The 27,105-nt window shown below is 57.5% G+C and overlaps 2 protein-coding genes and 3 long non-coding RNA genes across 7 annotated transcripts; 3 read left to right on the top strand and 2 right to left on the bottom strand.

Annotated features, from left to right (window-relative positions):
• Positions 1-1,210: 1,210 nt before the first annotated feature.
• On the top strand, positions 1,211-3,555 carry LOC114012975 (uncharacterized). The gene is made up of 2 exons (XR_008746128.1): positions 1,211-1,347; positions 3,138-3,555. It is a non-coding gene; the product is annotated as an uncharacterized LOC114012975 (long non-coding RNA).
• Positions 3,556-6,105: 2,550 nt separating this feature from the next.
• On the bottom strand, positions 6,106-13,140 carry LOC101919043 (apoptosis-inducing factor 3-like). Its single transcript, XM_005240537.3, has 18 exons — positions 12,941-13,140; positions 12,649-12,758; positions 12,454-12,563; positions 11,936-11,980; positions 11,773-11,854; positions 11,528-11,640; positions 11,019-11,105; positions 10,451-10,542; positions 10,100-10,230; positions 9,419-9,534; positions 8,872-8,943; positions 8,464-8,527; positions 7,929-8,005; positions 7,733-7,850; positions 7,485-7,583; positions 6,941-7,016; positions 6,386-6,490; positions 6,106-6,260 (listed from the first exon to the last, which is right to left on the bottom strand). Exons 1-18 carry the CDS (start codon positions 13,138-13,140, stop codon positions 6,218-6,220), a joined length of 1,740 nt encoding a protein of 579 aa, XP_005240594.2. The 3' UTR covers positions 6,106-6,217.
• LOC129783936 (uncharacterized) lies at positions 8,013-15,122 on the top strand. Of its 2 annotated transcripts, XR_008746115.1 has the most exons (6): positions 8,013-8,255; positions 11,266-11,395; positions 11,572-11,927; positions 12,200-12,653; positions 14,596-14,722; positions 14,999-15,122. It is a non-coding gene; the product is annotated as an uncharacterized LOC129783936 (long non-coding RNA). The 2 variants fall into 2 exon arrangements; XR_008746114.1 differs by lacking the exons at positions 14,596-14,722; positions 14,999-15,122 and having other exon boundaries at positions 11,572-11,922; positions 12,200-12,961.
• A 2-nt stretch (positions 15,123-15,124) lies between these two features.
• Positions 15,125-21,604, bottom strand: LOC129783937 (uncharacterized). Its single transcript, XR_008746116.1, has 3 exons — positions 21,246-21,604; positions 19,938-20,036; positions 15,125-18,944 (listed from the first exon to the last, which is right to left on the bottom strand). It is a non-coding gene; the product is annotated as an uncharacterized LOC129783937 (long non-coding RNA).
• A 182-nt stretch (positions 21,605-21,786) lies between these two features.
• Positions 21,787-26,438, top strand: TLCD2 (TLC domain containing 2). 2 transcript variants are annotated; one of them, XM_055797629.1, is made up of 4 exons: positions 21,787-22,087; positions 22,527-22,609; positions 23,462-23,544; positions 25,228-26,438. In XM_055797629.1, the coding sequence occupies exons 1-4, from the start codon at positions 21,900-21,902 to the stop codon at positions 25,498-25,500; spliced, it is 627 nt and encodes a 208-aa protein (XP_055653604.1). In that variant the 5' UTR covers positions 21,787-21,899; the 3' UTR covers positions 25,501-26,438. The 2 variants fall into 2 exon arrangements, with proteins under 2 accessions (XP_055653604.1, XP_055653603.1); XM_055797628.1 differs by having other exon boundaries at positions 25,123-26,438.
• Positions 26,439-27,105: the final 667 nt, after the last annotated feature.

Raw genomic sequence — 27,105 nt, 5'->3', positions numbered from 1 at the left:
CCGCGCCCCGGGACCGACCCGCCCGCCTTGCCGCGGGGCCCGGCGCCGTCTCCGCACGCCGCGGGGCCGGGAGGGAGCGGCCGCGCGCTGGCAAGCCCCGGTCCCCGCCAGCCGAGCGGGGTCCCGCAGGCGCCTGCCGGGCCGTGCCTGACCCCTCCTGCCCGGCGCGGGGCTGTCGATGCGGCGCAGCCCGCGGGGGAAGCTGCCTGGGCACCCTCCCGCGGCCAGATCCCGCGCGGCCCCTTTAAGGGCGCAGGGGGCTCCCGCCGGGCAGCGCCGCATGGCGCGGCGGCAGCCGGCGCGTGGGAGTCACATGGGTGGGACGTGGAAGTAACCCATTGGCTGCCCGCCCCCTGCCGGCGGCAATCAGCTGTTACTGGGGCGAAGGGCAGGAAACGTCCTTAAAGGGGCGGCGCAGCCCCAACCGGCTCGACCCGCAGCAGCCAGCCGGGCCCGGGCCGGGAGCGCCGTGGCTCACCCGCAGGCGGGTCCCGCTTACCGGGCCGGGCCGCCCCCTGCCCTCGGTCCTCCCCGCCAAACCCCCCGCCCCTGCGAGGGCGCGGCCCCTTTAAAGAAGTTGTCCAGTCATCGCGCGGCGCTGCCAAGTCATCGGGGTCAGCCGAGTTCCCGCGGCCCCGCCCCTCGCGTCCGCTGATTGGTGAGAAGGGCGAGCGCTCACTTCTGATTGGCCGCCGACTTCGAGCAACTTCTCGGAATCGGGGCTGTGTCACCGGCCCCGGCGCCGAGACGAGCGGGCGGCACCGCCCGAGGGAGGGAGGGGGCGGACCGGGCGGCCCCGCAATGGCGTCGCGCTTCGCCGGGAGGGTCTGGCCCTTTAAGAACCACCCTGCCCCCCTCCGTCGCCTCCCTCACCTTCTTGAAAATGCCAACTCACAGCACGCGGGGCATGCCGGGAGCGCCGCGCCGCACTACACCTCCCGGCATGCCACGCGGCGGGGGGCGGGCCCAACTGTTTCCTAGGCAACCGCCGGTTGGCCACGGGAGCGCCCAGCGCTGCCCCCTGGGGGTGGGCGGGGAAGGGCGCTGGCTTTGCTCTCTCATTGGCCGAGCGTCTGGCCGTGCTGGACCGCTATTGGCGGGAGCCAGCAGCGATCGTGGCGGAGGCGGGCGCAGCGGGGGCGGGGCGGGCGCCGCCCGTGCCGGGAGGTGATTGGCTGGGGGTGGGGCCGGTGGGTGGCTGCGTCATGACTCCGCCAGCTGATCCGAGACGGGAGCCGGCGCGCGCGGCGCGGGGGGAGGCGGCGGCATCGGGCCGGGCCGGGTCAGGCCGGGCCGGGCCGGGCCGCGTCGCGCCGCAGCGGGGCTGCTCCGCTCCGCGCCGCGCAGGTGGGTCTGGCGGGGCCGCGCCGGGGCGGGCGCTAAGGGTAACCGAGCCTGGCGGCCGGGGGCTACCGGTGGTCGGGGAGGGCCCCTCCGCACCCCGTAGTCCCGCCGGGGAAGGTCACCTTTCCCGGGGGTGAAACGGCGGAGCGGGGGGCTCGGCTTGCCGCGGCTCTTCCCGGGGCTCCGCGGGCGCCGCCTGCGCCGGGCGGCCTCGCCCCCGGTGGCGGCGGGGCGGGGTAGGGAGGGGGTTGGGGCCGAGACCGGGCGCGGTCCCCGCTCCGGGGGGTCCCGGTGGGGCGGGCGGGGCCGCGGGCGGGGCCGGCCCGCGACGGGCGGTGGCGCCCCGGGGGTGACCTTCACTCCGGGACCGGGCTGGGCAGACTTTGACCCGAAGCCGCTCCCCGCCGTGGGTAGGAACCGGAGCATCCCGGGCAGCCGAGGGGGCGGGAGGGCGGCGGGGTGCCCCGGGGGAAGCAAAGGGCCCGGCTTTACGGTGGTGCGGCGGCGGGAGCCGCCTCCGTTAGCGGGGGAGGGCACCCGATGTTACCGAGAGGGGAGACATTGGAGCGGGGGGGTGACCCCGTTACCGTGAGGGGGGCACCCGATGGGCATACGGCGGGTTTTACAGCGGGCGAGCTCCCACCGGGACCCTTGTGGGTGCCGGTGGGGTCTGTCTGTGCCGGTGAGGGGGATGGTGGGGGCCTGTTACGGGCAGAGGCCCCCCCCCCCCCCCATCAGCCCCCGGTGCCGGCAGGGCGCCCCCCCTCCCCCCGGTGCTGGCGGGGCCGGTGGCTCAGCGGCGGGTGCTGATTCACGGGCCGGCGGGGGTGGAGCAGGGCCGGGACCCGCTCGCTGGAATCCGGACCAGATGTACCCGGCACGCCAGGAATGCTCGGCATCCCCGGGCCCCGCCGCTGCGCCCCGGCCACCGGCCCCGCACCGGGAACCCCCGCCGGGACACCCACCGGGGCCTTCCCTCCGCCCGGGGCCACCGGGATCTCCAGTGCCTTTGGGGTGACGCTGGTGGGAGGATGCTCTGGGGTGGCCGGCCAGGGGGGGCGATTCCCAGGGCTGTCTGTCCGTCCCGTCCCACCCCCCCCCCCGGCAGGGCTGGACGCCTGGGGAGATTTCCCAGAACTCGATCCCGGCAGCTGAAATGCTTGGCGGTGTGGAAAAGGGATATTTTTCTTTGGGTGGAGGGAAAAGCAGCAGGATCCCCCACCAACCCCAGGCTTGGCGGCGGCCTTCTCCGACAAAATGACACAGAAAACAGGCTGCGCTCCCCCAAATTCCTCTGGCGCTGGTGGCTTGGCAGCAGCCGCCTGACAAAGTGTCTTCCCCGGCAGGCGGCCGCTGGCCCCCGGCCAGGTGGGACCCTGCCAGCACGGATGCCCGAGGTGAGCAGCCAGGGAGTGCCTGAACCCCTAACTGCGGGAGCCTCCCTGCCGCCGGTCCCCACCGGAGCCGCTTGCCTTATCTTTTTTATTTTCTGGCTGAAACGGCCTTGATTTTCCATGCCCGGCGTTTTAGGGTTGGCTGGAGCTCATGTACCACCTGCTTGGGGAGAGTGGGAAGAGCTGCTTCTGGATCCCCTGGGGTGTGGGAGGGGAGGATTCAGGGGGTTCTCAGCCCCAAGAAGCTTCCAGGGCGGGGGGAATGACAAGGCGGTGGATCAGGACTTGGTGCTGAGGTGGGGGAGAGGAGCAGCTCTGCTGCTCGGGGTGGCTGCTGCGGGTGACGTCTCAGCTCAGCACGGTTGGATCCTGGCTCTGATGTCTGTGTTCCCTTCCTAGGTGCTGCCCTGCCGCCCCGCTCCTGGCTAACCAGCACCAGTTCTTCAGTGGCAAGCTTTATGTTCTTCTCTAGTAGCTAAAGCTGCCAGTTGAAGAACTGTTGAATGTAGCCACTCGCTTCTCATCACCGCAATCTTGGATGTCAGAGCCGGACCTGTGCCCTGAGCAACCGGCAGGAGCCCGGACTGCAGCATCCTGTGGATTTGAGGGCTGAGGATGAGCCCGACCGGGATGAAGAAGTCTCCTCGCAGCCTCCGAACAGAGCCTTGGCTGGAGGATTGCCAGGCAGCCCTGCCAGCTGCGGGGCTGTTGAGCAGGGCCCCCCCCCCCCCCCTGCCCCTGCCAGTGGGGTGGCACTGAGCTGAGAGACAACTAGAGAAGAACAAAAGAGGCATTAAACTTTCTGTTTTGCTCAACAGTGCGGTTTTAGGAAGTTTGTTGCTCATGGGATGCCCGCACCTGCCTGGCATGAGGGTGGTGGGGGCTGTGGACCCCGCAGGGTGCTGGAGGGGGGGGCCATGGTGCTGGAGCTCAGTCCCTGGCTGATGCTGCATCAGGGTCTGTGGGTGGGGAGTTGGTTGTTCAGGTCAGCTTGCTTTGTCCTGAGCAAAAGAGGTAACATGAGGCTGAGTGTCGCTCACAGGACTCACCTGCTGCTGAGCTCAGGAGCAGGATTGATCCTGCAACACAGCGGGCTGTGGAATGGAGCTGGAGGAGAGGGCCAGCTCCACACCCACGCTGCCCTGGTGTGGGTCAGGGCCGGGTGCGGTGGAACCAGGCTGCTGGGAGCGGGTGACTCAGGGCCGAGTCACGCATGGCCACAGACGCCCGTTCCAGCAACCACCATCCTGCAAGGCCAGGCAGCCCTATCTGCGGCCAGCTCTGGGGCAGCACCAGGATTCCAGATATATCTGGCAGTGCTGAGAAGGGCCCAGGTGAACCTTGCTGGGCTCCTCTGTGGGCCAGGCTCTGCCTTGCTGGTGGACAGAAGCAGAAGACTGCCCCAAAATGGAACTTAGAAGCTATTCTCCAGGGATTGAGACACCTCCCTGCCTTGCAGGGGGTGAGAAGGGAGCTGCATAGCTCTCCTACAGCTCAGTGCAGGGTGAAATATCTGTGGATGAAGCAAGGGCTCCTAGGAGGCTCAGCACCCCTGGAGAGGTGCCTCTCCCCTGGGACTGCTGGGACCACTGCCCCCCAGGCTGCCTCAGTGGCGGGAAGCAGAGGAGTGCCCGGGCACTGCTGCTCCGGCCCGGCCAGAAAGAGCAGGGCTGGTCCCAGCTCAGGGGTGGGCAGCAGGGAATGGCCCTGTGCTAAAATAAATCTAGACGGTGTCAGCTCAATCTACTTGTCCAGGCTCCAGCCACCCTAAGGCAGGGTTGCTACCAGATTTTGGCACCTGGTGATGCGTGGGAAATGGCCTGGCGTCTATTTAAGTGGTAGAAGTGGAGCAGATCTGTTATCCTGGGGTTCTTCCTTATATAAAGCTGCTCTGCTTGGTGTGTGCTTGCTGATAGCTGTGAGAAGCTGAGTTTCTTCAAGGGGCGTTCTCACCTGGAGGGAGCGGGGCTGCTGGACCCTCTCAGATTGCACTCTGCCTGAGGCTGGAGGTGCTCAGCCACTGTCCTTACTGCTCAAAGCTGGCCTCTTCCACCACAGCTGCCCTGCTGCAAGCCGATACAAAATAGCTGGCACCTGCTCTGTGCTCAAGGAGTCTTGGAGTGCACCGAGGGGGCAAAAAGTCACGGGCTGGTGTGTGCAGGATGCTCATGGGCAAGGAGGAGCAGCTCCCGGGCTGTGCCCCACCTCCCATGCAGCGCTGTGGATGCTCATACGGAGGGGAGCTGCATGCTCCGGCCACCAGCATCTCCACCCTTGCGTGCCTTGGTGTACAGATAACGCTTAGATTGGCTGCTTCCTCCCATCATTGTGAAGGACTGACCTGCACTGCTGAACACCAGCTCTTTCCCCGGTAAGATGTGGCTGTTTCAGGGGAGAGTGTTGCCATGAACAGCAGCACCACTAATTCCTGGGCTCAGGAAATGTGAAATGCTGTATTTCAGGTCAAATTCATACGTGAGAAGGTGCAGGAGTGCAAGTCTGTGTGTTTAACGCAGACCCAGGATTGCAGTATCTCACCTGCTGAGCAAAGAGGCTCGGGCTCTGGCTAGCCCACATTTCATTTAAAAGCAGAGGGGGTTTAGGCTGACAAAGTGTCCCTGCGGGAACTTGCCTGGCTCTTGGGGCTTATCCTTCCTCCTGCAAAGCCCCATGTGATCAGTGAGTAAGTGCAGTGTTTCCTGCAGAAAGCACAGTGTTTCTCGCTCTTGCCTTGCAAAAAGCTAGTAACTCTTTCCTCTAGCATCGAGGTTGCGTTTCCTGCAGCGTCTGGCCACCTCCTCGAAGCATCCAGCGTGCAGGGACATGGCAGGAGAGAGAATGCCGGCTGGGGCTGGGATTTCTCTGCTGGAGGCTGGCTGCTGTCGGGGGGTGGGAAGCGCTTGCTGCAGCAGCTAATGCAATATTGAAGGCGGCTGTAGCAATGCCAGCAGGTGCTGCTGGCTCTGAGGTCAGATGGCAGCCCTCTGTCCTTAGGGGTAGGGTATTTGGTGTGAGTTCTGGCACACAGGCTATCTGGTTCCCAGCTGGGAGAGCGGTTTGCCTCAGTCACAGCTCCCCTCGCTGGGAAAATGTGCTTTTACAAAGTAGAAGGTCAGCGTGACCGGTGTGCTGAATGAAAGCTCCCTGCCTACAGCCAGCACAAGGAGCAGGAGGGGTTGGGTGGATCTGTGGACGTGTGGCTGCTTCTGCCTGCTCAGGCCCTCAGCCAAGCTCCAGGATGCGGGCATCCTCCTCTTATCCAGCACAGCAGATCACTGTCCTGAAGAGAGGGGGAAAGCGCTGCGTCGCTTCGCCCCAGCATGCAAGCGAGCAGCCAAGGGCTGTCTGCACACACAAAACGCAGGTGCCGGGTTCAGCTTTGCTCGTGATTTTTATTTCTCTTGTGCCAGGATGGGAGGATGTGGAGCTGTTAACGCTTGGTTGACTCTGTGCCACTCGCAGCAGGGCATGTACCAAACTTAGGTTGCTGCCAGCAAGGGTATGTTGCTGATGTCGCAGGCCCTGAAAAACAAGAGGCATGTTGGGGATTTGCAGTAACTCATCTCGGCATCTTGTCTCAGTGGACTCTGCTGGCATGGGGGAGGCAGCACAGAGGCACCCACCAGCTCCGTCAGGGTGTCACTTACTCTGCTTCTTCTTTAGAGATTTGTTTCCCCGAGTATAAGACTTCTGCAATCAGAGACACCATGGGGTCACAGTTCAGGCTGGCAGCTGCAGTCACGAAGCCGTCCCTGAAAGGGAAAGCAGAAGAATGTGGATCTCTTCAGTGTACATAACTCGGCACGGCTGCATCCCCGTGGCACCCTGGCTGGAGGCCAGTTTTTTGGAGGGCTCAGGGCAGGGTGGCTGGTACTGCAGGGTGCACGGGGACTTGTGGCAGATCGCCTGGCACTGCTGGGAGCTGGGCATGGAGCCTGGGAGCAGCAGGGCAGAGGGAGAGAAGATGTGTCCCAGGCTCCCTGCCCAGCTGGTGTCTTCATCAAAGCTCGTCCTCTTCTTCTTCCCTGCCCTGCTTTGGTTTTTCTCTGAAACCATCTCCCTGCTGGTTCAACGACCAGCAGTTGCCTGCGATGTGCAGCTGTGGGAGGTGATGTGGAGCCTCCGCAGGAGCTCTGCGGGCCGTAAGGCAGAGAACCGTGCCCTGCCGTGTCAGGGCACAGACTGGCCATGGATTCACTCACCTGATGTAAAAGATCAGGAACTTCTCTTGCTCCAGGCTGCCTTTCACAACAGTGTCTGTGTATCCCTTCCCGCAGCCTGTGAGAGAAAGCATGGCAACCTGCTCGGGGAGCCCTGGTACAGTGGCTGCCATGCATCCCCTGCAGTGCCATCAGAGGTAGGGACAGAGGGGACAGCGACTGGCTGGGGCAGGGGTCTGGGCTAGGGCTGGAGCAGGCATGAAAGCCCTGGACAAGCAGAACTGCCCCAGCGGTACAAGCCTCTGTCATGACCCCAAGCCTCTCCTTGGCTTGGAGAGGGAAATTCTTCCTCCTTCGTGTCCTCTAAGCCACTGGAGATCAGCAAAGAACAAGAGCTCTGGGTAACCTTCAGGCCCAGAGTGCAGAAACAGGGTACACAAACTTTCCACAGCAGCCAGTCCAAAACCTGAGCTGCTTCAGGTAAACTCTGCAATCGCTGTGTTTTTACCAGCCCCAGCCCCAGTGGTGGGTGAGCAGACAGGCTAGGAAACAGTTTGGCTGTTCCCATCCCTCTGCCCCCTCCTACCTGCGTAGTGGATGCTTTTCCCAAATATCGTGGTCCAGAAGAAGGGAACAGTGTGCAACAACTTCTCTTTCCTCAGCATGTTTAAGGCAGCAATGTGACCTGTGATGAACCAGCAGAGGAAATATTTATCTTGTAGATCCTCGAGGAAGTGCTCCCTGCCTCTCATTATCCCGCTGTCCCTTCTGCCCCATTCCCTCCATGCCCATCTCCGAGGGGAGATGGCAAGCGAGGCGGCTGCGCTGTCTCACCGTGGGCCTCGGCCACCTGTTGGTGATGGATGCTGGACCAGTTCCCATCGAGCAGAGCTACAGGAAAGGAGACCACATCCCCCGCAGCGAAGACATTTGGGATGTTGGTTTGCATACGCTAATGGACAAAATGCAATTAGTGCAATGATGAGGGAGGGCATTTAGTGTGGACCAGGGCTACTCCGCTGGCACTTACCAGATCCACCAGGATGGCACCACTGTCATCTCTGGCGATGGAGGTGTCTTTCAGAAATGCTGAGCTGGGGGACACCCCTGCGGGGAGAGGAGCAAGGGGAAATGCAGCAAAGCTCTGCAGAGGCAGGGAGGAAACTTGGCCTTACAGCAAGCACGTGCCTGTGGTGCCTGTTCAGCCTGCTTGGAGCAGAGTAGCTTGCAGCAGTGACCGGTGCTTGGGCTGAGATAATCCAGGGGTAATAAAACCAGGGTCCAGAACAAGGCACGCTCTGATAGCGCGGCAGTGACCTATGGAGCCCAGCAAGCGTGCCAAAGTCATAGTGAGAACGTAAGTAGCTCCTTTTCTCTTGCCAAGTGTTTGCTCATGGGCTGCTAACTTTCTCCAGGTGTTTGGGGCCAAAAAGAAGGGCTGGATGAGAGAGTGGGAATGAGACTGCAGGGAATGATGTCCTGGGAATGAACTGTGATGCTTTGGGCTTGCTGGCTGTTCTCCCTCTTCCCAGAGCTGCCTCCCTCTCCCAGCTGGGGTCTCTTACCTATTCCCACCACTACCACATCTGCAGGTAGTTTCTCTCCACTGGCAAGAACAGCCTCTGTGACCTAGGAAGGAAGCAGGAATCATTAAGAAACGGTTAAAAACTCTGTCCTAATTCCTGCAGCATCCCTGCTGCCTCATTCTTTGCTGTCTTTTTTTCTTCCCTGGGTTCAGATCACCTTGTCCAACTAATGTGTGCTGCCAGGAATGTAAGAGAAAATCAGTGTTGTCCCTGAGATATGAACATGTACTGATGCCCTTTGAGCCCACAGCTGTGTTCAATGAAAAGAAATGTGAGAGTCTAGACATGGGAGAGGACAGCTTAGATGTAGGCACTGTGTTATACCTCTGTTTGGGGTTTTTTTTCCCAAAAAATTAGCAGTTCAGGGATCACAATGGTGTGACTGACCTTTCCGTCCTTTCCTTTCAGCTCACAGAGTTCTGTTTTCATGTGAAACTTCACCCCTTTATTTTGAAGCATCTGAAAAAGACTAGTCTGAGTATTCAGGAGGAAATTCCAGGCTGTACTGCTGTAAAAACAGGCATATCCCACCAAAACCCAGGCAGGCAGCTTAGCTGCTGCTCCAGGCTGCAGAGAGGTTTCCTTTATGTCCCTGGCTGGTGCAGGGTGCCTGGAAGCCTGGCTTCACTGCTGCCCTGGTCAGGACTGGAGCATGAGGTGGGTATAGGATGGAGCAGGGCTTGGGGGTGAAGCTGAGGACGAAGCAGGGCTTGGGGGTTTAAACTGAGCCGGGGACATGATGTGCACGTGAGGGAGGTTGGGACCAGCCATGTGTGCAGAGCTCCTTCAGTGAGCTGTATGTGAGAAAGGTGGCTGGGCACACAGCGTTATGACTCAGCACAGGAGCTCCATTTCCTGGACTTGTTGAGGATCACAGGGCTGCTTGGATAGCATGCGTTCTCCATCCTAGAAATTAGCACTGGATTTTCCTAACCTTCATGACGACACCTCCAACCTGGCGACCCAGCGTGTTCTGGAAAGGGAACTCCTTTTTTTCCACCACTGAGATGGCACCAGCCTTGTCTGAGAGGAAGGCAGCTATCTCCATTCCTGCAAGGGAAAGGCATGCCCAAAGTAAGTCTGCTGCAAGCATGAGCCTGCATTCTCCTCCTTGGAAAACTTTTCTCCTTCCAGGTGAGGAGAACAAACCTGATGTATTGCCAATGTTTAACTGCTCATCTATGCATTTCTGGGCTGAGGTATTTAGCTCTCCCAACTCTTTGTTCTCATGTACTGTGGCCCTAGAAATTAGGAAATGCAGAGAAAGCTCCTGGCTGTGTACAAAATAGTTCCCTTTCTGTGCCTTACCCCCTCACTTTCCCAATGCTTCTGGGGAATCCAGCTCCTCTAAAGGACAATGACCTTTTCATGAGGCACATTTCCCTCTGTCCACATCCAAGAACCATTTATAGCTCTCAAAGTTTCTGGCTATCACAGGGAAGACTTAATGTGTACTGTATAACGCATACCCCCACCAGCTAAAGGGCTCCAGGGAGGAGCCCAGCCAGGTAGTGAACGGACATCCCTTCCCCGAGGCCTCTAGTTAATCTGCACACAAACAGAAGGGGGTTTCAAGGCTATCACTGATGACTTGATACCCACTGCAGCCTGGTACCTATGAATGAAGCTCCTATGATCACTAGATTCTTCCCAGTCGCCAGCTCTAAGATCTTGCTAGAGTCTTCTGGAGTCTGGAGATTGCATATGTTCTGCAGGTCTGCACCAGGGACTTTGAGGAAGCTGGAGCTGAAAGAGAGAGAATCCAGATACGTCTCATGATCAAAAATGAAACAGAAAGAAAGAGGGGGTAGCACAAACCCATGCAATCTCTTGGCTGTGTCATCCCATCCTGTCCTTTCATCTTCGACCACCTCCCTCTCACATGCCTCTAGAACTCCACACCCCAGCGCTGACCCATCTTGTCCTGTCTAATACTTTGTGTGTGGCAAATGCTTTGTGCACTCACTGGCTGCCGGTTGCAATGAGCAGCTGATTGTACTTCTGAGAGGACCCATCCATGAAATAGACTTTCTGCTTCTGGAAATCCACTGACACTGCCTGCAGGAGAAAGGAGGCAAAGATCAGACAGGTACCTCTGGTCCACTGGTGTCCTGCCACATCAATCCGTTCTGCTCGCCTGCGACTGCCTGCTCTATTTCTGGGGACTCGGGTGAGATGAGGGATGCTGGGTCCTCTCTCTCACTTCCCACAGGTCTTGGGCTTTAGGAGCGCTAAGTATGACAGCACCAAATCTAGGTTCCTCTAAGGGGTGCGCAGAAGGCTAGTTTCAAGGGTCACCCTCTTTGCACGTGGTGGGCACATCTGCCTGTGGGTAGCACAGATGAGTGTTACACCCCAGGCATGCACACTATCCCTAGCACTGGCCTTGGAACGCTGTCCCAGAGGGTAATGTGTGTACTTAGGCAGAGCCCTAATTTCTATAAATGTAGCACTGTGCCTGCAGGCGTGGGCATCCCCTCCCCACGGCAGAGACAGGAGCGCCCGTGGAGGACTGGGTGCAGCTGCTCTCGTACCTCTTTCTCTGTCCAGAACTCTATGCTGTGAGCATCGAGGAATTCAGGTTTCCTCAGGTAAACGTCCTCAGCTTTCAAGTTCATTTCCTGGAAACAAAGCAGAAATATGAAACAAAGTACTTCTTCCAGACAGCAATACTCTGGCAGTGTTTACTGGGAAGTAATTTTGCCTAAGAGGTGAGTTTTGCATGAGTAAATCACAGCTCCCCACACTGCCTGATCCCCATCATCTTCTTGTCCCCCTCAGAAAAGCCCATCAACTCAAACTCTGGTGGGAAGAACTCAGTGAAAAACCACTAGCTTATGATGGACTCTGATCAAAGACTTTCTGGGAGGAAGAAGTGAGATGTTAGCTGGAAATATTACCCCCTTTCCTTGTGAGTGCCTCAGCACCCCTTCTGCTTTGCCAGAATGTCTCACTCAATTGCTCAGTCTGGTCCTGAGTGTCGGCCATGTCCCTAATTCACACATGGTACCCAGGCACGGTCCTGCCCTTCTCGCGTACGAACCTTGCTCAGTTTGGACTTGTCATATGGAACATGTTTCTCTTTAGTTGCCATGATGATCCTGCCGGTAAAGCCCTCTTGACGAAGTGTCTCTGCACACACCAAGGCAGCCACACCTACAAGAGATGCTCGTCTCAGCCCTCTTACACATCGCTATGGAGTAGGAGGAAGAAGTCAGGTCCTCCCTGGAGAAGAGTGGCAGCTCACACCATATGTGGGCAGGGCACAGTACAGGCCACTTCACTGACCTCCCCCCAGCAGCAGCATCGTGTCCCGGTTGTAGGGGCATCGCTTGCTTGTGTCCTTCACCCTCCGGCTGTTTTCAAGATCCTAGAAGAAAATGAGAAATGCTGAAATCAAACCCAGCCCAAGGTGCTGCTTGTGCTTGGTGACAGCAGGTAAGGTCAGTACCTTCTTTTTTGCTGTAACAAACACCCTGCCATCTTCCACTGTTACCTGAAGGGGTGAAAGGAGAGTGCATTTAAGTGCTACATTCATAAGGCTGTGGTAGGAGCTTTCCTGGGAGGTTCTAGCCCAGTGGGCCATCTGTCTCGAACACACTGAGAGTGGCTCCTAGGGTTCTTGGATGTCAAATGATGCTGAGGAGCTCATGGGCTGTTCTCCTCATCCCAAGAGCACTCAGGAAGAGGTGTAAATCCTTTTTTCTTTCCAAAGGATCTGTGCTGGCTGTGAGGGGGATACCAGGATGTGTGGCATCACCTTTGATTGAAAGGAGCTTTAGGACAGGGAGTTGGATGATCCCAAGAAATCATCCCATCTGTAGCTCTGCGCGACCTAGACCCGGGAGCTGTGGCCAGACCAGGGTGCTTCCAGCTGGTGTCAGGGGCACAGAGCTGGTGAGAGTGAATGAACGTGAGTGGAATGGAGGATGTGGCCCAAGCTGGGAGGAGGAAGAGACAAGAAGTCACCTTGAAGCAGGGAAGACAGTCCAGCGAAGGGTATTCCTCGATGTCTCCAGTTCGGATATTAAAGCAGGAGCCATGCCAAGGGCAGCGCAGCCTCTCCCCTCTCAAGACTCCTGCAGTAGAAAAGCCCCCCAGAACTGAGCAGAGAGGACTGACCCCCTGCCATGGCTTCTCCCCCCTGCCCGGTGCCGGCGTTACCTTTGGTGAGTGGGGCGTTGTAGTGGGGGCACTTACTGCCCAGGGCGCTGAACTCCATCTTGTTCCTCACCAGCAGCACCGGGTAGCCAGCCACCATCACCTCCCGGAGCCTGCGGGAGCAGCGGGGAGGTGGGCGCCCTGGGGGGCGGGGTGCGGCCCCTCACAGCCACCACGTTGCTCCCTCAGCCCACAACACAACGTGGCGGCCGCCAGCATGGCGCCTGTCACCATGGCGATGCCAGCGCTGCTGCCTGCGGGCCTCATGGCAGCAGGCCAGGCCCCGGGTACTCACTCTCCATCCCCAACGTCGGCCTCCTGGCAGACCTCGGCAGTGACGGTGTCATCACCATCCATGGCTGCGGGCGAGCAGAGGGAAGGGTTGGCCGCCATGGGTGCCGTCACCTGGTAGCTGCTGCCTTTTGCCCCTTGGCAGACGATCCTCCCCCGTGCTGTGCTGCAAAATCCCACCCCAAAATGCTGGGACACCACCATCCTGGCTGGGAGCAGGCAGGCAGGAGGCTCCCAACTCCTCGTACAGCAGGAAAAAACCCTCAGACGGTGGAAAACATGTTTCCCCCCTTTTTAAATCTGGGTCCAAGCCTACAACCCATGCCCCTGCCCTTTTCTCGTCCGCCCTAACCCTCCTCTTGTTTTCAGCCCTGTGTGCCATTAAACTCGATGGCAGTGCAGGGTGAGTGAGCAAATATGATTAAAAACGGCTGTAAATAACTATGGTTATTTGTGGTGAGGTGCCGCCACCGTATCCCGTGGCTGCGTCAAGTCGGGGTCCAAAGAGCCACTTCAGCCTCTCCGAGAACTAATGTTATTCATGTTAATTACAACAAAAGCCATAATCCCCATCCCCAATGCCTCCTTGGGCTAGAAAGAGCCAGATGCCTGGGTCCTTAGCACTGCCCCTGCCTCAGCAATCAGCTGAGAGGCTGGTTAGGAATCTCCCTCTCTGTTTGGGGGAAAAAAAGCAAGAAACAGACCAGAGGAGGGCTGCTGGGGGCAGGTTTCAGGGCAGGATGCCCACTGGCTCCCGCAAACCACCACTGTGCCGCTGCCCCGCTCCCGGGACCCTTGGGAGAAGCATCGGCAGGTACTCACCCAGCGCTGCAGGGGGGCTCAGGCACCTGCCCCCGCCTCAGAAAGCCACCGTCTGAGAGTTTCTCCTCCGCGGAGGTGACACCCTCTTATTGCAGCTCCCTGCCACCAGCCCACGGCTGGGTGATGCTCTCCCCGAGTTGCACAATGTCCCCATCGTCAGGAGACGCATCTCCTGGAAGCGGCTGCCTGCCAGCTGGTCTTATCTGATTTCTGCAACTGGTCTGCACCTAATTAAGCATATTTTGCTGGGGTTTAGAATTGCAAAAGAATTGAGGGCACAGGTGTGGTCTAAAGACCAGGTGCGTAGTGCTCAGCGTGACCAGAAACTTGAGGGGATGCAGTGATACCCTGCTGTGGCTTCCCATTGCCCCTTTCCTTGATGGAGAGCACTCTAGCTCAGTGCAACGTATTTTTGCAGTGCTTTGGAATGCTTGTGCTACTTGTTTTACATTTCAGTAACATGTAAAAATTTTTATTCAAATAAATTTAATTTGATCTTTCAGTAGGACCTCTCTCCATTGATTTTAAGGAAGGGGAAGCGTTCAGCACCTTCCGTTCAATGCCTTGTGTCCAGCTCTGCTCCTGGTCTCATCCAGGCACACGGTCCCTTTGTCGCTTGGTCCGTGAAGGACGGCACAGAGCAGCGTGCTGCTTGCTGTACTATTTTTGCAACAGAGTGGGAGTTGCAAAAATCCAGGAGTAACACCTACGCTGTTTGTGTCTACTCTAGTTCTTATCTCTATTTCACAGTCAATATGTTTCACAACCTTAAAATATGCCTCAAAATTTAAGGGGGGAAAAGTTACTAGCAGTGTGCTTCCATCATCTCCTTTGCAGAACCAGAGCTGCTCAGGGACTGGCTTTCTGCCGCGCAGCACGTTCCCAAACCCAGATCCCCCGGTGGGGGGATAAAATTCCTTTGGTGGGCATGGCCTGGAGAGGAGGGCATGCACAGGGATGCTCGGTAAGTGCAACTTGGTTAATTTGCAAAGCAGCTCGCTTGTCAGACCCGCCAAGCTGTGAGCACACCTTCTTTCAGTGCCGGGTGCCAGGGTGCTGCCGCTTAAGGAGTGATCTTAGCCCATGGGCGATGCACACCCATGATGGGCGCAGGTGCGAGGTATTTTCTCACTGTGCCAACTAGCAGCTTTCAGGCTCTGCCTTCCTGGCCAGCAGCCTGAATGTGAAGCAATTTGGCTGCTGAATGTCCCTGTTTAAACTCTCTGTAATTACTCCCCAGAAGCATGTTCCCACGTGGAGAAGCAGCAGCCCTCGTGGAGGCATTCTCTGACTCGGCAGAAATTGCTGAAAACGTTTGCTTATGGATGAAAGCTGCAGCGCACTGGCAAAGCAGCAGGTACAAAGGTGTGCAGCTGTGGGAGGCTTTGGGACGAGCCAGATGGAGCTCGGTCCTATGCGGTGCTGTTCTCACTACAGGCTGAGCAGCTCATTCAGCTGCTGAATGCTGCTGGATGCAGATAGATGCTGCTGGATGCGGATGGATGCTGCTGCATGCGGATGGATGCTGTTGGATGCAGCCGAGCACCCAGGAAAGGGCTTTTATAAAATGCAAAGGGATAAAGACAAAACAAAATGCCTGTCTCTGATGGGGACAAAGACAATGGCAAAGGATAGAAAGTTGGAAAAGGTACTGGGTGTGAGAGGGAAGGTTTGGGTTAGCTGCGGGGATGCTGTGTTACTGCGTGTCTGAGAGCCAGCACCTAGGAACACACAGCGTGCCCTCGAGGGATTCAGGTGATGGGATGGTATCAGAGGCAGATTTTCAGGAAGATGCTCTGTAAGCATCTTTTAGCCCTTTGTTAGGTAACCCAGAGTGAGTGGTTAAGACCTTTCCTTGTAACACAGCAGGACTAAACAGAGGAAGGGAGTAAAAGGAAGCGGTGCCCTCAAACACAGAGCCCAGGTAGGCACCAGAAATCTCTAACTGTTCCAGCTGCCGACATTGGCACTGACTCACTCGAGACACTGAGCTGACCTTTTTTTTTTTTTTTTTTTTTTATTTTTATTTTATTAGATATCTTCACTTTTGCTGCATCTCTCCCATGTTGTCAGCACTCCGGAAAAATCCAGATTTAGAGGCGAAGGTTTAAGAGGGGTAGCTCTCCTCCTTTCAAGTCCCTGCTACCATCAGCTGGTGTAGCACAGTTTTTCATGCTGTAATGCAGCCACGGCCGTGTGGCTGCACCCTTGTCCCACTTTGCTTGCCCCTAGCTTGCTCAGGTCCTTCTCTGCCCCAGCAGACCTGCCAATTTTAACCAAGCATTACCCACAGAGTCAAATGTTATTGAAGACTTGTTCAGGCACAGGAAGAGGAAGCGAGGTGAAAACTGCAGCAGAGCTAAAATGATTAATGGGACACCGCTCTCAGAACAGCTTGGTTTGTGATATTAATAACAAGAGAATTCAGGAGGGAACCTAACGTGTTCCAAGTTGCGGAGCCAGCAGCAGCAGGAGACGCAGTTAGGAAGCTCCTGTGCTTATATTTGTAACACAGGAGGAATCAAGTGGGCTCAGCAATGTGTGATGCTGCACTGAGTAGGTGTAGGGGCTGAGACGTGCTTCCACCTTGCAGGACTCATTCTGAACCTGCCTGAATTGCAAAAAAAACCCCAACCACATGTGGTCATAAATACGTCATGATGTAACCAGAAAGCACATAGATACCCGTCAGAAATTACTTAAGCTTGAGAATGGGGAGCTAAATAGGGGAAAAAATATTTATCCCACAAGGGAAGAAGATGTGGAGAAGGCAATATTTAGTGAGAATGAATTTGCTTATTCATAGCATAAATGGGGTAAGAATAATTACATGTGCTGTTTTACATTTTTTTCCTGAGCATTCATGTCCGGCGATGGGGAAAGATGGGATACAGGCTGGGCAGACGCCCTGCCCCATGTTTCACTGCTCACCATCAGGAAAGAAGGAACCTGAAACCTTGCTATAGCAGATAAACAATTCAGAAGCAGATAAATTTGGGGCATGACAGCTACTGAAAGTGGAGGAGAAATAGAAGGAACTGCCTGTGCTGCTGTGCTTGAAGGGGTTTTGCCAGTCAGTGTGTCTGTCAGCGAAATTTTGTTCTATCCCACGGCACACCTGTACAACCTGAGTGTGAGGGAGAGAGCACATCCTTTGCACAACTAAATCACGGCAGCTGGTCGAGCCCAAGCCCTTGAGACACAGCTGAGCCGGCAGCATCCTTAGGGATGCTGTACTGTTGTCACAGGCTTCTCCTACAGGTCCCTTGTGCTAAATCCTGATAAAAAAAGACCTCCAGTCCTGGGAAAGAGGAAGAAGGCCAAAAGCAAGAGCATCCAGAGCAACCTGCCATGGGGCAAAGTAGGATCTGCCTGGGTAGCGCTGGCTATTGGTAAGGGGGGGACATTCCCGCATGCCAGGCTGCAGAAGGCAGTGTGCTGTGTTCAGCCACACAGTGACCAGCAGCTGGTAGCTGGCACCAGAGCATCCCGGTGCTGTGAAGCTCCCAGGAGACATTGTATTTATTGTTCAAGGAATGATCTCAGGAAGGATGATCAACCTGGGCGGCAGAACACCTGCAGGGATGGTCAAAACACTGGAGGAGGGAAAAGGAAGAGTCTTTCTCTCGGGACATTGAGCTCACAGACTTGAGTAGGGTGAATGGACGGGCTACGATGCAAACCAGATGATTTCCTCTGCCGAACAAGACCAGGTCCTGAGGGCAGCGGTTCAGTGACGCACTCTTCGGTGTTTCTTGCATTAAATCCTGGGGAGGTGAGCATGTGAAGTGGAGCTAAGGGCTGGGGGAAAACATAGTAAAAACTCTCTGCACTGTCAGTGCTCGCAGAAACACTTGTGCTCACTATGTTCACAGGGACTGATGTGCCTGTCTCCCGTGGCTATGGCGAGTATATCCCCAGTTCCACCTGGAGAATATCCAGCTTCCACAACAGGAAGGTGTTTCTGGTTGGAAGGGGTGGGCACTCAAGTTTGCATCCACTACCTCTGCGATGCCTGGGCATGCTTTGCTGCACAGGGTGTGCATTTTGCACAGTAGATCCTTTCATAAATGTGGAGTTGCAGACTTTCTGAATGAAAATGTGGATATATAGAGCAAAGCATTCCTGTATCATCTGACTTCCTATGGCCTAGCAGATAAGGTGGTGACACAGTTTAGAGTGGGATGAAGACAATGGCTAATTAAAGTTTGGAAGCCAAGCTGCTTGATTTGTTTTGAGATCTTGGACTCCTCAAATTATTTCAGGTGTGAGCCAGGTCTGGCATTAGATGAGCAGATGGGCTTTATGATTCCCTGGCTTAAAAAAGGCTGATTAAGGAAGTGAGGCTTTCCAAAAACAGGAGCATGACTTTTGCCAGAAGGACTGTGCCGTGTCAGAAGCTCCCACATCTGCCGGCTACAGCAAGCCCCAGGTGGTGGAGAGCCAAGTGGGCTCCTCCTTGTGTAAGGGATGCTGGAGCTGTGAAAGCACACCCAAACCCCCACCCAGGAGTAGTGGGGAGCATCTGGAGGAGGACACAGCTTGTCTGGCAGAATTCATATGAGGGGTTATCATTAAGCTTCCAGCTCTTTATTGTGGGAAATGGGTTCTCTTTCTCAGACGGGCTGCAGAGAAGCTCCAGCCTGTGAGAGGGAGAAAAAAAGACACTGTCCAGCTATTGAAAAACCTGCCGGACCCTCAGTTTACACCCCGGCTGCTGCTGTGATGCCCCTGCCGTGGGATCAGCTGTGGTCCCCATGGTGTTACGTGTTGGACCTAGGCGCATCCTTGCTGGTATCTGGAAGGAGTTCCCTGCCCTGCTGGGAGCAGGCACCGCCACCGACCCGTCCCCTGGCTGGGCTGCCTCCCAGGCCGTTTGCGGACTGTTGGAAAACGTCTTGAAATTTGGGTGGAAAAAGGCATTATCTGCAAATAAGGCGTGACTGAGGAATCCCATCGGATCGGCCGCTCGCCCCGGCGCTCCAGCGAGCGTGCAGGGACCTCTTGTGGCAGCTGTGCCCGACAGCTCCTGTCCCTGCTCCCGGGCACGGCTTCTTTCGGAGGAGCCCAGCCCCTGCGCCTGTGGCATCTGGCTGAATATTTGGCCTGATCCGGTGTCGAGGGACTTGTCTGTAACTGGGCTTGGAAGTCTGCAGCTCCAAACCCGTCCCCAGTTAATGCCATTACTGCAGAGGAAAGAAGACAAGGAGAAAAGGCTGGAAACAGGGCTTGTAAGAAAGCACTGCCCCACTACAAGTCCAGGTAAAATTACATAAAATCTGGGCTAAAATTATCCAGAAAGTAGTATGTATGCAGGTTTTGCTAGTGCTCTAGCAGTGGGATCAAAGACCCTCAACCAGAGGCTCAATTAATCGTGGCTTAAATTCCTCCCATGCAGAAGTGGTAGGTAAAAGCTCCAGCATCCAGAAACATTCCAACTATTCCTGTCCCCAACCCCAGCCTGGCCAAAACTTGGCCAAATTCTGATCTTTAGAAGAATAACAGCACCAATGGAGGAGCCCCTGGGATGAATGGGGCCGGGTTTGCAGGCGTCTCATGGTCTGGGACTTTACCTGCAGGCAGAGCTGCCACCACGGAAAGGGGCAGTGGAGATTTCAGAGGCTAAAAGATTGCAGACGGCTTCTCATTAGGAAATCAGCCCACTGCAGTTTTATACTGTAATTAATTGTTATGTGATTTTTCTTTCGGTGCCCTGAGCAGCCCAGCATGTCTCCAAGGCACAACTCCTCTTCCTTGGCATATCTTCTGCTAAACAGAAATGTCTTTGCATTTGGCCTTCTCAGTAACAGATTAGCCTACGTGATCCTTCAAGTCCTAATACACGAGATTATTTATAATCCCCTGAGCAGTCAGGTCTGCCGATTACTTCAGGCAGTGTCTTCCTGCCGCTTAACCATTATGAAATTACATTGTCTTGTCCGGCTTTTAAGCAAATTTCTGCAGCATGAACAGCTGCTTTCCTATGGGTTAGGACTATCTCACCCTTCTCCTTCAGATCTGGTTCAATGACTCCCCTCCCCAGCGTCCCTTCCACCAGCATACTACTTGTTGGGGGTTTGGTGTCCATCCCCCTAGCCAGGGCAGTGACTGAGAGCTCCGGCTTCACACGATTCTGTTTCACCAAAGAGAAAATAGAAGATTTCATCCCAAATTAATACCTCAAAGGAGAGGCAGAGCTTGACATTAATCAGTGTGTACACGGTGAGTCATCCCCTCTGCGGAAGAGAAGCAGGGTCTGTGCGGCAGCTGCGCTTCTGCTGGAGATATCAAAAAGCAACAAGGGAGCAATCAAATTATGGGAAGCTGGAAAAGCAGCATAGCTGTAGGATGGAACTAAAGAAATCGTGGGTAAAAGATCCTGAATTCCTACAAGCCCCAGACAGCAGAACTGGGGTATCCCAGACATTGGGGAGGACCTCTTGGGACCAGACATGGGACAGAGGGATGGAGGACAAGTGCTGTGGGCAAAGCATTTTTCTTTGCCGGGGCAATCGAACTTTTTTGCAGTCTTGATGTGCAATCAGACCTGGTGGTGTGTGTCTGTATGGGTCCTCACGCCGGGTGAGGGATGGCTCCCCAGCACAGTGCAACAGTGCAAGAACCTCCCTGGTACCACGTGCTAGGGATGCTTCGGGGTGAAGGACCACCAGCCACAGCCCCTCATGGGTGAGGGGGTCAGCCACCTGGTGCCACCAAGTTGGAAGGGGAGCCTCAGGGGAACGAGGAAGGTGTCCCCAACTCCAGCACAGTGACGGGACACCTAGGCAGCCAGGCACCCTTGAGCTGGCCTAGAGCTGGCTGTCCTTTCTGCTGCGGGATGCCCGGGGAAGGCTGACACCCCCCCCAGAGTGCTTGTTTCCCATTCCCACCTCTCCCTGAGTCGCTGCTCCTGCATGTCTGTGTCCCTGCGTGGGGGGAAGCGGGAGATTATAGGATCATAGAATCATTTAGGTTGGAAAAGACCTCTGAGATCGTCAAGTCCAGCTGTGAACACAGCACTACCAAGCCCACCCCTAAAACATGTCCCTGAGCACTGCATCTATGTGGGTTTTAAACACCCCCAGGGATGGTGATGCCACCACTCCCCCGGGCAGCCTGTCCCGCTGCTTTTGACAACCCTTTCAGTGAAGCCATTTTTCCCAATATCCCATCTAAACCTCCCCTGGCACAGTTTGAGGCCGTTTCCTCTTGTCCCATCACTTGTTACTTGGGAGAAGAGACCAACCCCCACCTCGCTACAGCCCCCTTGCAGGTTAGTGTAGATAGTGATCAGGTCCCCCCTGAGCCCCCTTTTCTCCAGGCTGACACCCCCCCTCCCCCCAGCTCCCCCAGCCGCCCCCCATCAGCCTTGTGCCCCAGCCCCTTCCCCAGCCCCCTGCCCGGCTCTGGACACGCTCCAGCCCCCCAGTGTCTTTCTTGCAGTGAGGGACCCAAAACCGACCCCAGGATTCGAGGTGGGGGCTCACCAGCGTACAGGGGGATGGTCACTGCCCTGCTCCCGCTGGCCACACCGTTTCTGGCACAAGCCAGGATGCTCTCAGCCTCCTCGGCCACCTGGGCACACTGGGGGCTCATCTCCAGCAGCTGCCGCCCGACAGCCCCAGGCCCTTTCCCACCGGGCGGCTTTCCAGGCACGGTGCCCCCAGCCTGCGGGGGCTGCTGTGACGCCGGTGTGGGACCCGGCACTCGATGCCAGCGGTGGGGCGGCTCCCGCAGCCCCCCTGGCCCTTCCCTGCGGGGCCGGTGCTCGCTGGCGCCCCGGTCCGGGGCCAGCACGGCGGCGGGGGCTCGGGGCGCGGCCGGTGCCGGGCCGGGGTCCGGGGGCTCGGGGCGGGGCCGGGGCGGTGTCCGGGGGTTCGGGGCGGTGGCGGAAGTTCAGGGCGGGGCCGGGGGCCGGGGCGGTGGCGGGGGCTCGGGGCGGGGCCGGGGCCGGGGCCGGGGCGGGGGCGGGGGCTCGGGCCGGGGCCGGGCGGGGCCGGAGGTTCGGGGCGGTGCCGGTGCCCGGGGCGGTGCCGGTGCCCGGGGCGGTGGCGGGGCGGACCGCGGGGCCGGGCGAGGCGGAGCCGTCGGGCAGCGCGGCCGGTGCCCATGGGAGCCCGGGGCAGGCTGCGGGCCGGCGGATGCCCATGGCTCTCAGCCCGGGGCTGCTGCTGGTGGCCGGTTCCTTCGCTGCCTTCCGCCTGCTGAACCGGGGGCTGGAGCGGCTGGTGCCGCCGCCGCCCTCGGCCCGGCGCAACCGCTGGAAGTGGCGAAACATCTGGACGTCGCTGGCGCACAGCGTGCTCAGCGGTGGCGGGGCGCTGGCCGGGTGAGCCGGGGCCCCCGGGGCCCCCCGCGGCATCTGGGGCCGGGGGGTTGCTCCGGGCTGCCAGGGGGCACCGGTGGCATTAGAGGGGAAAGGGGGCGTCGAGGGACCCCGACGGGAACCTGCAGACACCGAGGGAGACTGAGCCCACCAGAGGGAATGGGGGTGTTGGGGGACCCTGGGGAGCATTGAGGAGGGTGTGGAGCTGGAAACTGGGGGGCACTGGGGGATGGAGGAGGGATCGAGGGGTGCAGGGGGACCGAGGGACAAGGAGGCAGCAAGGGGATAGGGAAGAACCCAGGGGAAACAGGACAGGAGTGGCCATAGGGGGCCCAGGAGGGCTCCGGGGGGGTCAGCAGCACCGGGTGGGCACCAGGGTCGCTGGAAGGGAACTGGGGAACCAGAGGCACTGCCTGGCACTCACAGCCCCCCTCTCCTGCAGGTTCTGCCTCCACCCTGGGCTGTCCGAGGACCTGGTGGGCACGCACCCGCCCGGGGCGCACAGCCTGGTCGCTGTCTCTGTAGGTGAGGTGGGGGGAGCGGGCTGCCCCCTCTTCTGCCCCTCAGGGGGTCCCCAGGGGCATGTCGGTGCCTGACACCAGCCCTTCGAGCCACGTCGTGGGCAGCGATGTCTCAGGCACCCCAGACAATCACTCTATTCTTGGCAAAGGACAGTGGCTCCTTTCTGTCCCACGGCACCCGCAGCCAGGAGGTACTGGGCACCAGACTGCCCACCACCGTCCCCATGGGGCAGCCAGGGCTTGGGGCACCCCAAAAGTGCCCATGATATGGGCTTGGTGCAGGTCCCCCCAGAGCCTCAAGCTAAACCTGCCTGCCGGTGTGGAGGGTGGGAGTTTTGAGTCCTCTGGCTATGTGAAGCCTTCCCCCCGCAACCCACGCCCTTGTCACCCTCTTGCAGATCTGTCACCATTCAGTGCTAACAGGCTTCCCGGCATGGCTACAGCTCAGCAAGGAGGTTTGAGTTATCTAAAATGCCAACGTGGGGTTGGTTTGGTGGCAGTGAATCCTGCAGCTGGTAAGGGTGGAAAGGGGTCTGATTCTGGGATGGTAACAAGGGTGAGCGTGCTGCCTTCGCTCTCACCCTTCTCCGGGAACTGATGCAAGTGATCAGTTAGTGCCTCTCACTGGGAACGCATCCTATGGAGTGATTGCAGGAGGGACCCAAAACACACCGGTTTCCTTCACCTGCCACATGTGATCCCGCTCTCACCACCCACGCAGGGTCTGGGCTGAGCTGTGGCCATCACTTCCCCAGAGGGGCTGCCCAGTCCAGTCAGGTAGAGCCTGCTGGGCAGGGGGTCCCTTGTCACAGCCCCTCCTGGCCCCCTTCTTTGCTCATGGCCTCTCTGATCCCAGGTTATTTCCTTGAAGACTTTGTGGACATGTTGTGCAATCAGAAACTTCACCAGTCCTGGGAACTGCTCTTCCATCACTCTGTGGTGAGTCTACCGGTTGCTCCCGAGGGACAGACCCTAGCACTTGTACCACCAGGGGGGCTGGGGGACAGGAGCAGGGCTCCTGCTACTGCTAGTGTAGGTGTTTGTTGCCTGTTACAAAACGTCTGATTTTTGTGTCTGGGGAGAGGAGTCTGGACAGCAGGGCTTGGAGCTCCTCTTGGTCCTGCAGGACTTGTGTACTCTTTGAGGGTCTGTAAAAAGGCACCCAAAGATGGGGTAGGAAAAACAACATGTGTGCACGGAGTAGTGGGGAAGAGAGCTGGGGTCTGGCCCATAGCAGTGGCTTGGGCAGGCAGTGACCCAGGTGTCCCCACCAGTACAGGCAAGCAGCTCAGCTCCTGCTGGCTCTTGGTTTACATAGTACATCACCCCCTTCCCCATCCCGCTCCCCGCGGTGCTTTCCTCTCATTTGGGTCAGAGCCGTGGCCACGGGGCTGAGGTGGCTGGAGCAGCTGCAGTGCAGGAGCCCCACACCAGTGCCTGCTGCCTACCTTGCTGCTGGCTGAGCCCAGTGTGGGTTTCTTGTTGATCTCTTGCAATGTCCGAATGCCAGAGCGTGTCAGATGCTGCAGGGCAGGGGGCTGGCACAGGAGTTGGGCAGCAGAGACACTGCCGGGTACAGGGGAGGCAGAGGGGGGGAAACAGGGCCTGGGGATGGGGGGGACAGGCACATCACTGGGACCTACCTGAGCTGAGATGGGGGAGGCGATGGTCAGAGAGCCCAGTGAGCCCTCCAGCTCTGCCAGTTCCTGCTCGCAAGTCAAAAGGTCATCTCCACAATAGAACTAATTCAGGCCAAGACAGTGACTTAACGAGCAGGGAGCAGATAATCTCATTAAAGAGCCAATACAGAGAACAGCATTAATGGTATAAACTGAAGAAAAGACTGAGCGTGCTAAAGTGTGGGTATGCAGAGCCTGTCCCCCCACCCGGCAGGGAGGGTGCTGGGCAGGAATCGTGCCCAGTGTGTCCCCAGCAGTCCTGTCCTCTGCTGCGGCATCCAGCAGCCCCAGGGTGCTTCAGGCCAGGCTCCAGGCATCCCACGGGGCTCTCTCGTGCACCAAAGCCCTTTAATCCCTGCAGCGTGCCTGTTCTGTGGAGAATCCCTGAGCCAGCAGCAACCATGAGCCAGCAGCAACCGTAGCCCTGAGCTACAGGTCTCCCTTCCCACCCAGTTCAGCCGTCTGTGTGTGGAAAAACCTGCTGGGCCACAACCAGCTACACTCCCCAGGCCACAAAAGCAGGGCTAGGTCTGGCTGTCTCCTGTGCCAACCTGGAGTTTATAGAAGTGTTTCCCTCTCCTCCCATGGGGAAAAAAAACCCACCAAATGCTCAGGTTTCATGCAACAGTGAGGAGGCTTTATCTCCTGCCCAAGGCTGCAGCTCTAGCTGGAGGCTGCAGTGCTGCAGAGGTACGTGGGGGGTGATGACCAGCAGTTTGGCACTGGCATAACAGTTTCCACCTTGCTCCACGCTGCACCCAAGCATGGAGGGCTCTGGCTTGCAGCAGCTGAGAGCAACTAGCTCCTGGGCTCAGCCTTTCTTCTTTCTCCTTCCCAGGTGATAGTCTGCTTCGGTATTGCAGTGCTGCTGCATCAGTATGTCGGGTTTGCCCTCGTGGCTTTACTGGTGGAGATTAACTCCATCTTCCTCCACCTGCGGCAGATCCTGCTCATGGCCAACCTGGTGCACACCACCTGCTACCGCCTCAACAGCATCATTAACCTGGGCACCTACGTGGTATTTCGCATCGCCACGCTGGCCTGGATGACTCACTGGCTCTTCCTCAATCGAGAGAATGTGCCCCCAGCAACTTACGCTGTAGGCACAGTGGGCATGGCAATCATGACACCCATGAACATCATCCTCTTCTACCGCCTGCTGCGCAGTGACTTCTTCAAGTCCAGCCGGGATGTGCAGCGGGAGAAGGAGCAATAGCCCCCTTCCCCGCAGGGTCTGGGGGATAAGCAGCCCCGAGCCCCTGGAGGAGGACAGCAAAGCGCAGTGGAGAGTCAATGTGGCTGTTTCAGTACCTTGCGTGGAGGGTCCATGCTAACAGAGAATCCAGGCTTTTCTTGTGGCTGCAGATCCTGGGCCCTGCACAGCAGAGAAGGTGCTCCTGGGGCAGGCACTGGGGCTCTGCTCCCCCTGCACCTTTGGATGATGTGGTCAGACGACAGGGAGCTGCTCGGAGAAGCCTCGACAGCTCTCGCAGCTCCCTGAGGCACCGCTGAGATGAGAATGGAGCAAAGGAGTGCTGTTTCCCCACTGCTCTTCTGGACATCCAAACACCACGGGTTTCTAAACCCTTGGTGCTCCAGCCCACAGCATACCATCAGCCAGGGGACACTGCACTCAGCCCAGCATTCTCTGTGGTGCTTCCCATGGGAGCACCAGACAAGAGAGGCTCCATGGCTTTACCCTCGAGGGCAGGGCTGGTAAAAGCCAAATCCTGAACTCATGAGTCCTCCCCGAGGACATTGTCCCAGGTGGGTGATGGAGGGAGAGGCTGAGACCTGTCTGGGTGGGATGCTGCCCACTGTGGGGTCCCAGTTGGGGGCAGAGCACTGGGCAGCGGGTGTGCGGTGCTGTGCTCGGGGTCGGGCAGCCAACTTCTGGAGTTTTTTCCATGTTGTTTTGTTCCCAGATCTATTAAGTGCCCATAAATGAGTGTGGGAGAGTGTCAGTCACTAGTCAGGATGATGCTATGTGATGGTCACTTCCCACAGATGTGGAGTTTTCAGGCATAGGCATCTATGAGGATTTAGGCACTTATTAGGAATGAAAAGTTCTGCTGCACAGCGCAGTGTAATGCTTTGACCCAGCAGCAAAAGCTCTTACTAACATGAGCCTTTAATAAATGGTTGAAAATGAAATGCCTTGAGGGGAAGGGGCTTAGAGGGAGAAAGGGATTCAGCATCCCAGCCTGCTCCAGGGGTGTTACTGCTTAGCACAGTCCTTTTTATCCTATGTCTCCCCATTGCAGAGTAAAAATACACCGGCACAGTCTACATCTCTTGGGATTTCCCCTGCCCCCCTCCTTTCTACAGAGGAAGATAAAGGTTTGGCCTGTTCCTGCTGATGCTCTCCTGCCCTCCTGGGCAAGGGGAGGCTCCGCTTCCCTTGGGGCTGGCAACGGGGAGGCTAAACGGCAGCAGGACGATGCCAGTTCCCACTGTGGCTCTGCCTTTAGCCCTGCTGCACCGAGCTGCTTGCAACCTGTGGAGTTAGGAACATGCTGACTGTGAAGTAGGGCAGGCTGCAGGCAGAGTACCCAGCATGTGGCTTCGCTCATTCCTGATGCTGGACGCCGGCTTGCAGCAAAGCTGGGATCCCTGTGGTTTGCTCTGCCTGTCCCCGGAGGCTTCCTAGAACAAGGAATCAGAATTTTTATATTTTTTTGACTCCACGTTTCCTTTTCTCCACCGATTGCCACACACTGAACTCCTCCCCAGCAGCACAACGCTGTGTATAAAAGCAAGATCATCCCTCTCAGGGTTACATGTACCAGTTTTGAAAAATCCACTGGATCTGTTGTGCTTT

This window comes from Falco peregrinus, chromosome 2, assembly GCF_023634155.1.
Source record: "Falco peregrinus isolate bFalPer1 chromosome 2, bFalPer1.pri, whole genome shotgun sequence".
NCBI lineage: Eukaryota > Metazoa > Chordata > Aves > Falconiformes > Falconidae > Falco > Falco peregrinus.
Note: the sequence above shows the minus strand (reverse complement) of the source record. Positions and strands in the feature narration are given on the sequence as shown.

Excerpts from the sequence above, each read along its gene's own strand:
- LOC101919043 (XM_005240537.3), bottom strand. The coding sequence starts at position 13,140 with ATGGTGGTGTCCCAGCATTTTGGGGTGGGATTTTGCAGCACAGCACGG. Across the intron at positions 11,106-11,527 it reads ACAAGTCCAAACTGAGCAAG|GAAATGAACTTGAAAGCTGA; the intron begins GTTCGTACGCGA and ends CTTTGTTTCCAG. Across the intron at positions 8,006-8,463 it reads TGTGGTAGTGGTGGGAATAG|GGGTGTCCCCCAGCTCAGCA; the intron begins GTAAGAGACCCC and ends CTCTCCCCGCAG.
- TLCD2 (XM_055797628.1), top strand. The coding sequence starts at position 21,900 with ATGCCCATGGCTCTCAGCCCGGGGCTGCTGCTGGTGGCCGGTTCCTTC. Across the intron at positions 22,088-22,526 it reads GGTGGCGGGGCGCTGGCCGG|GTTCTGCCTCCACCCTGGGC; the intron begins GTGAGCCGGGGC and ends CCTCTCCTGCAG. Across the intron at positions 23,545-25,122 it reads TGCTCTTCCATCACTCTGTG|GTGATAGTCTGCTTCGGTAT; the intron begins GTGAGTCTACCG and ends TCTCCTTCCCAG.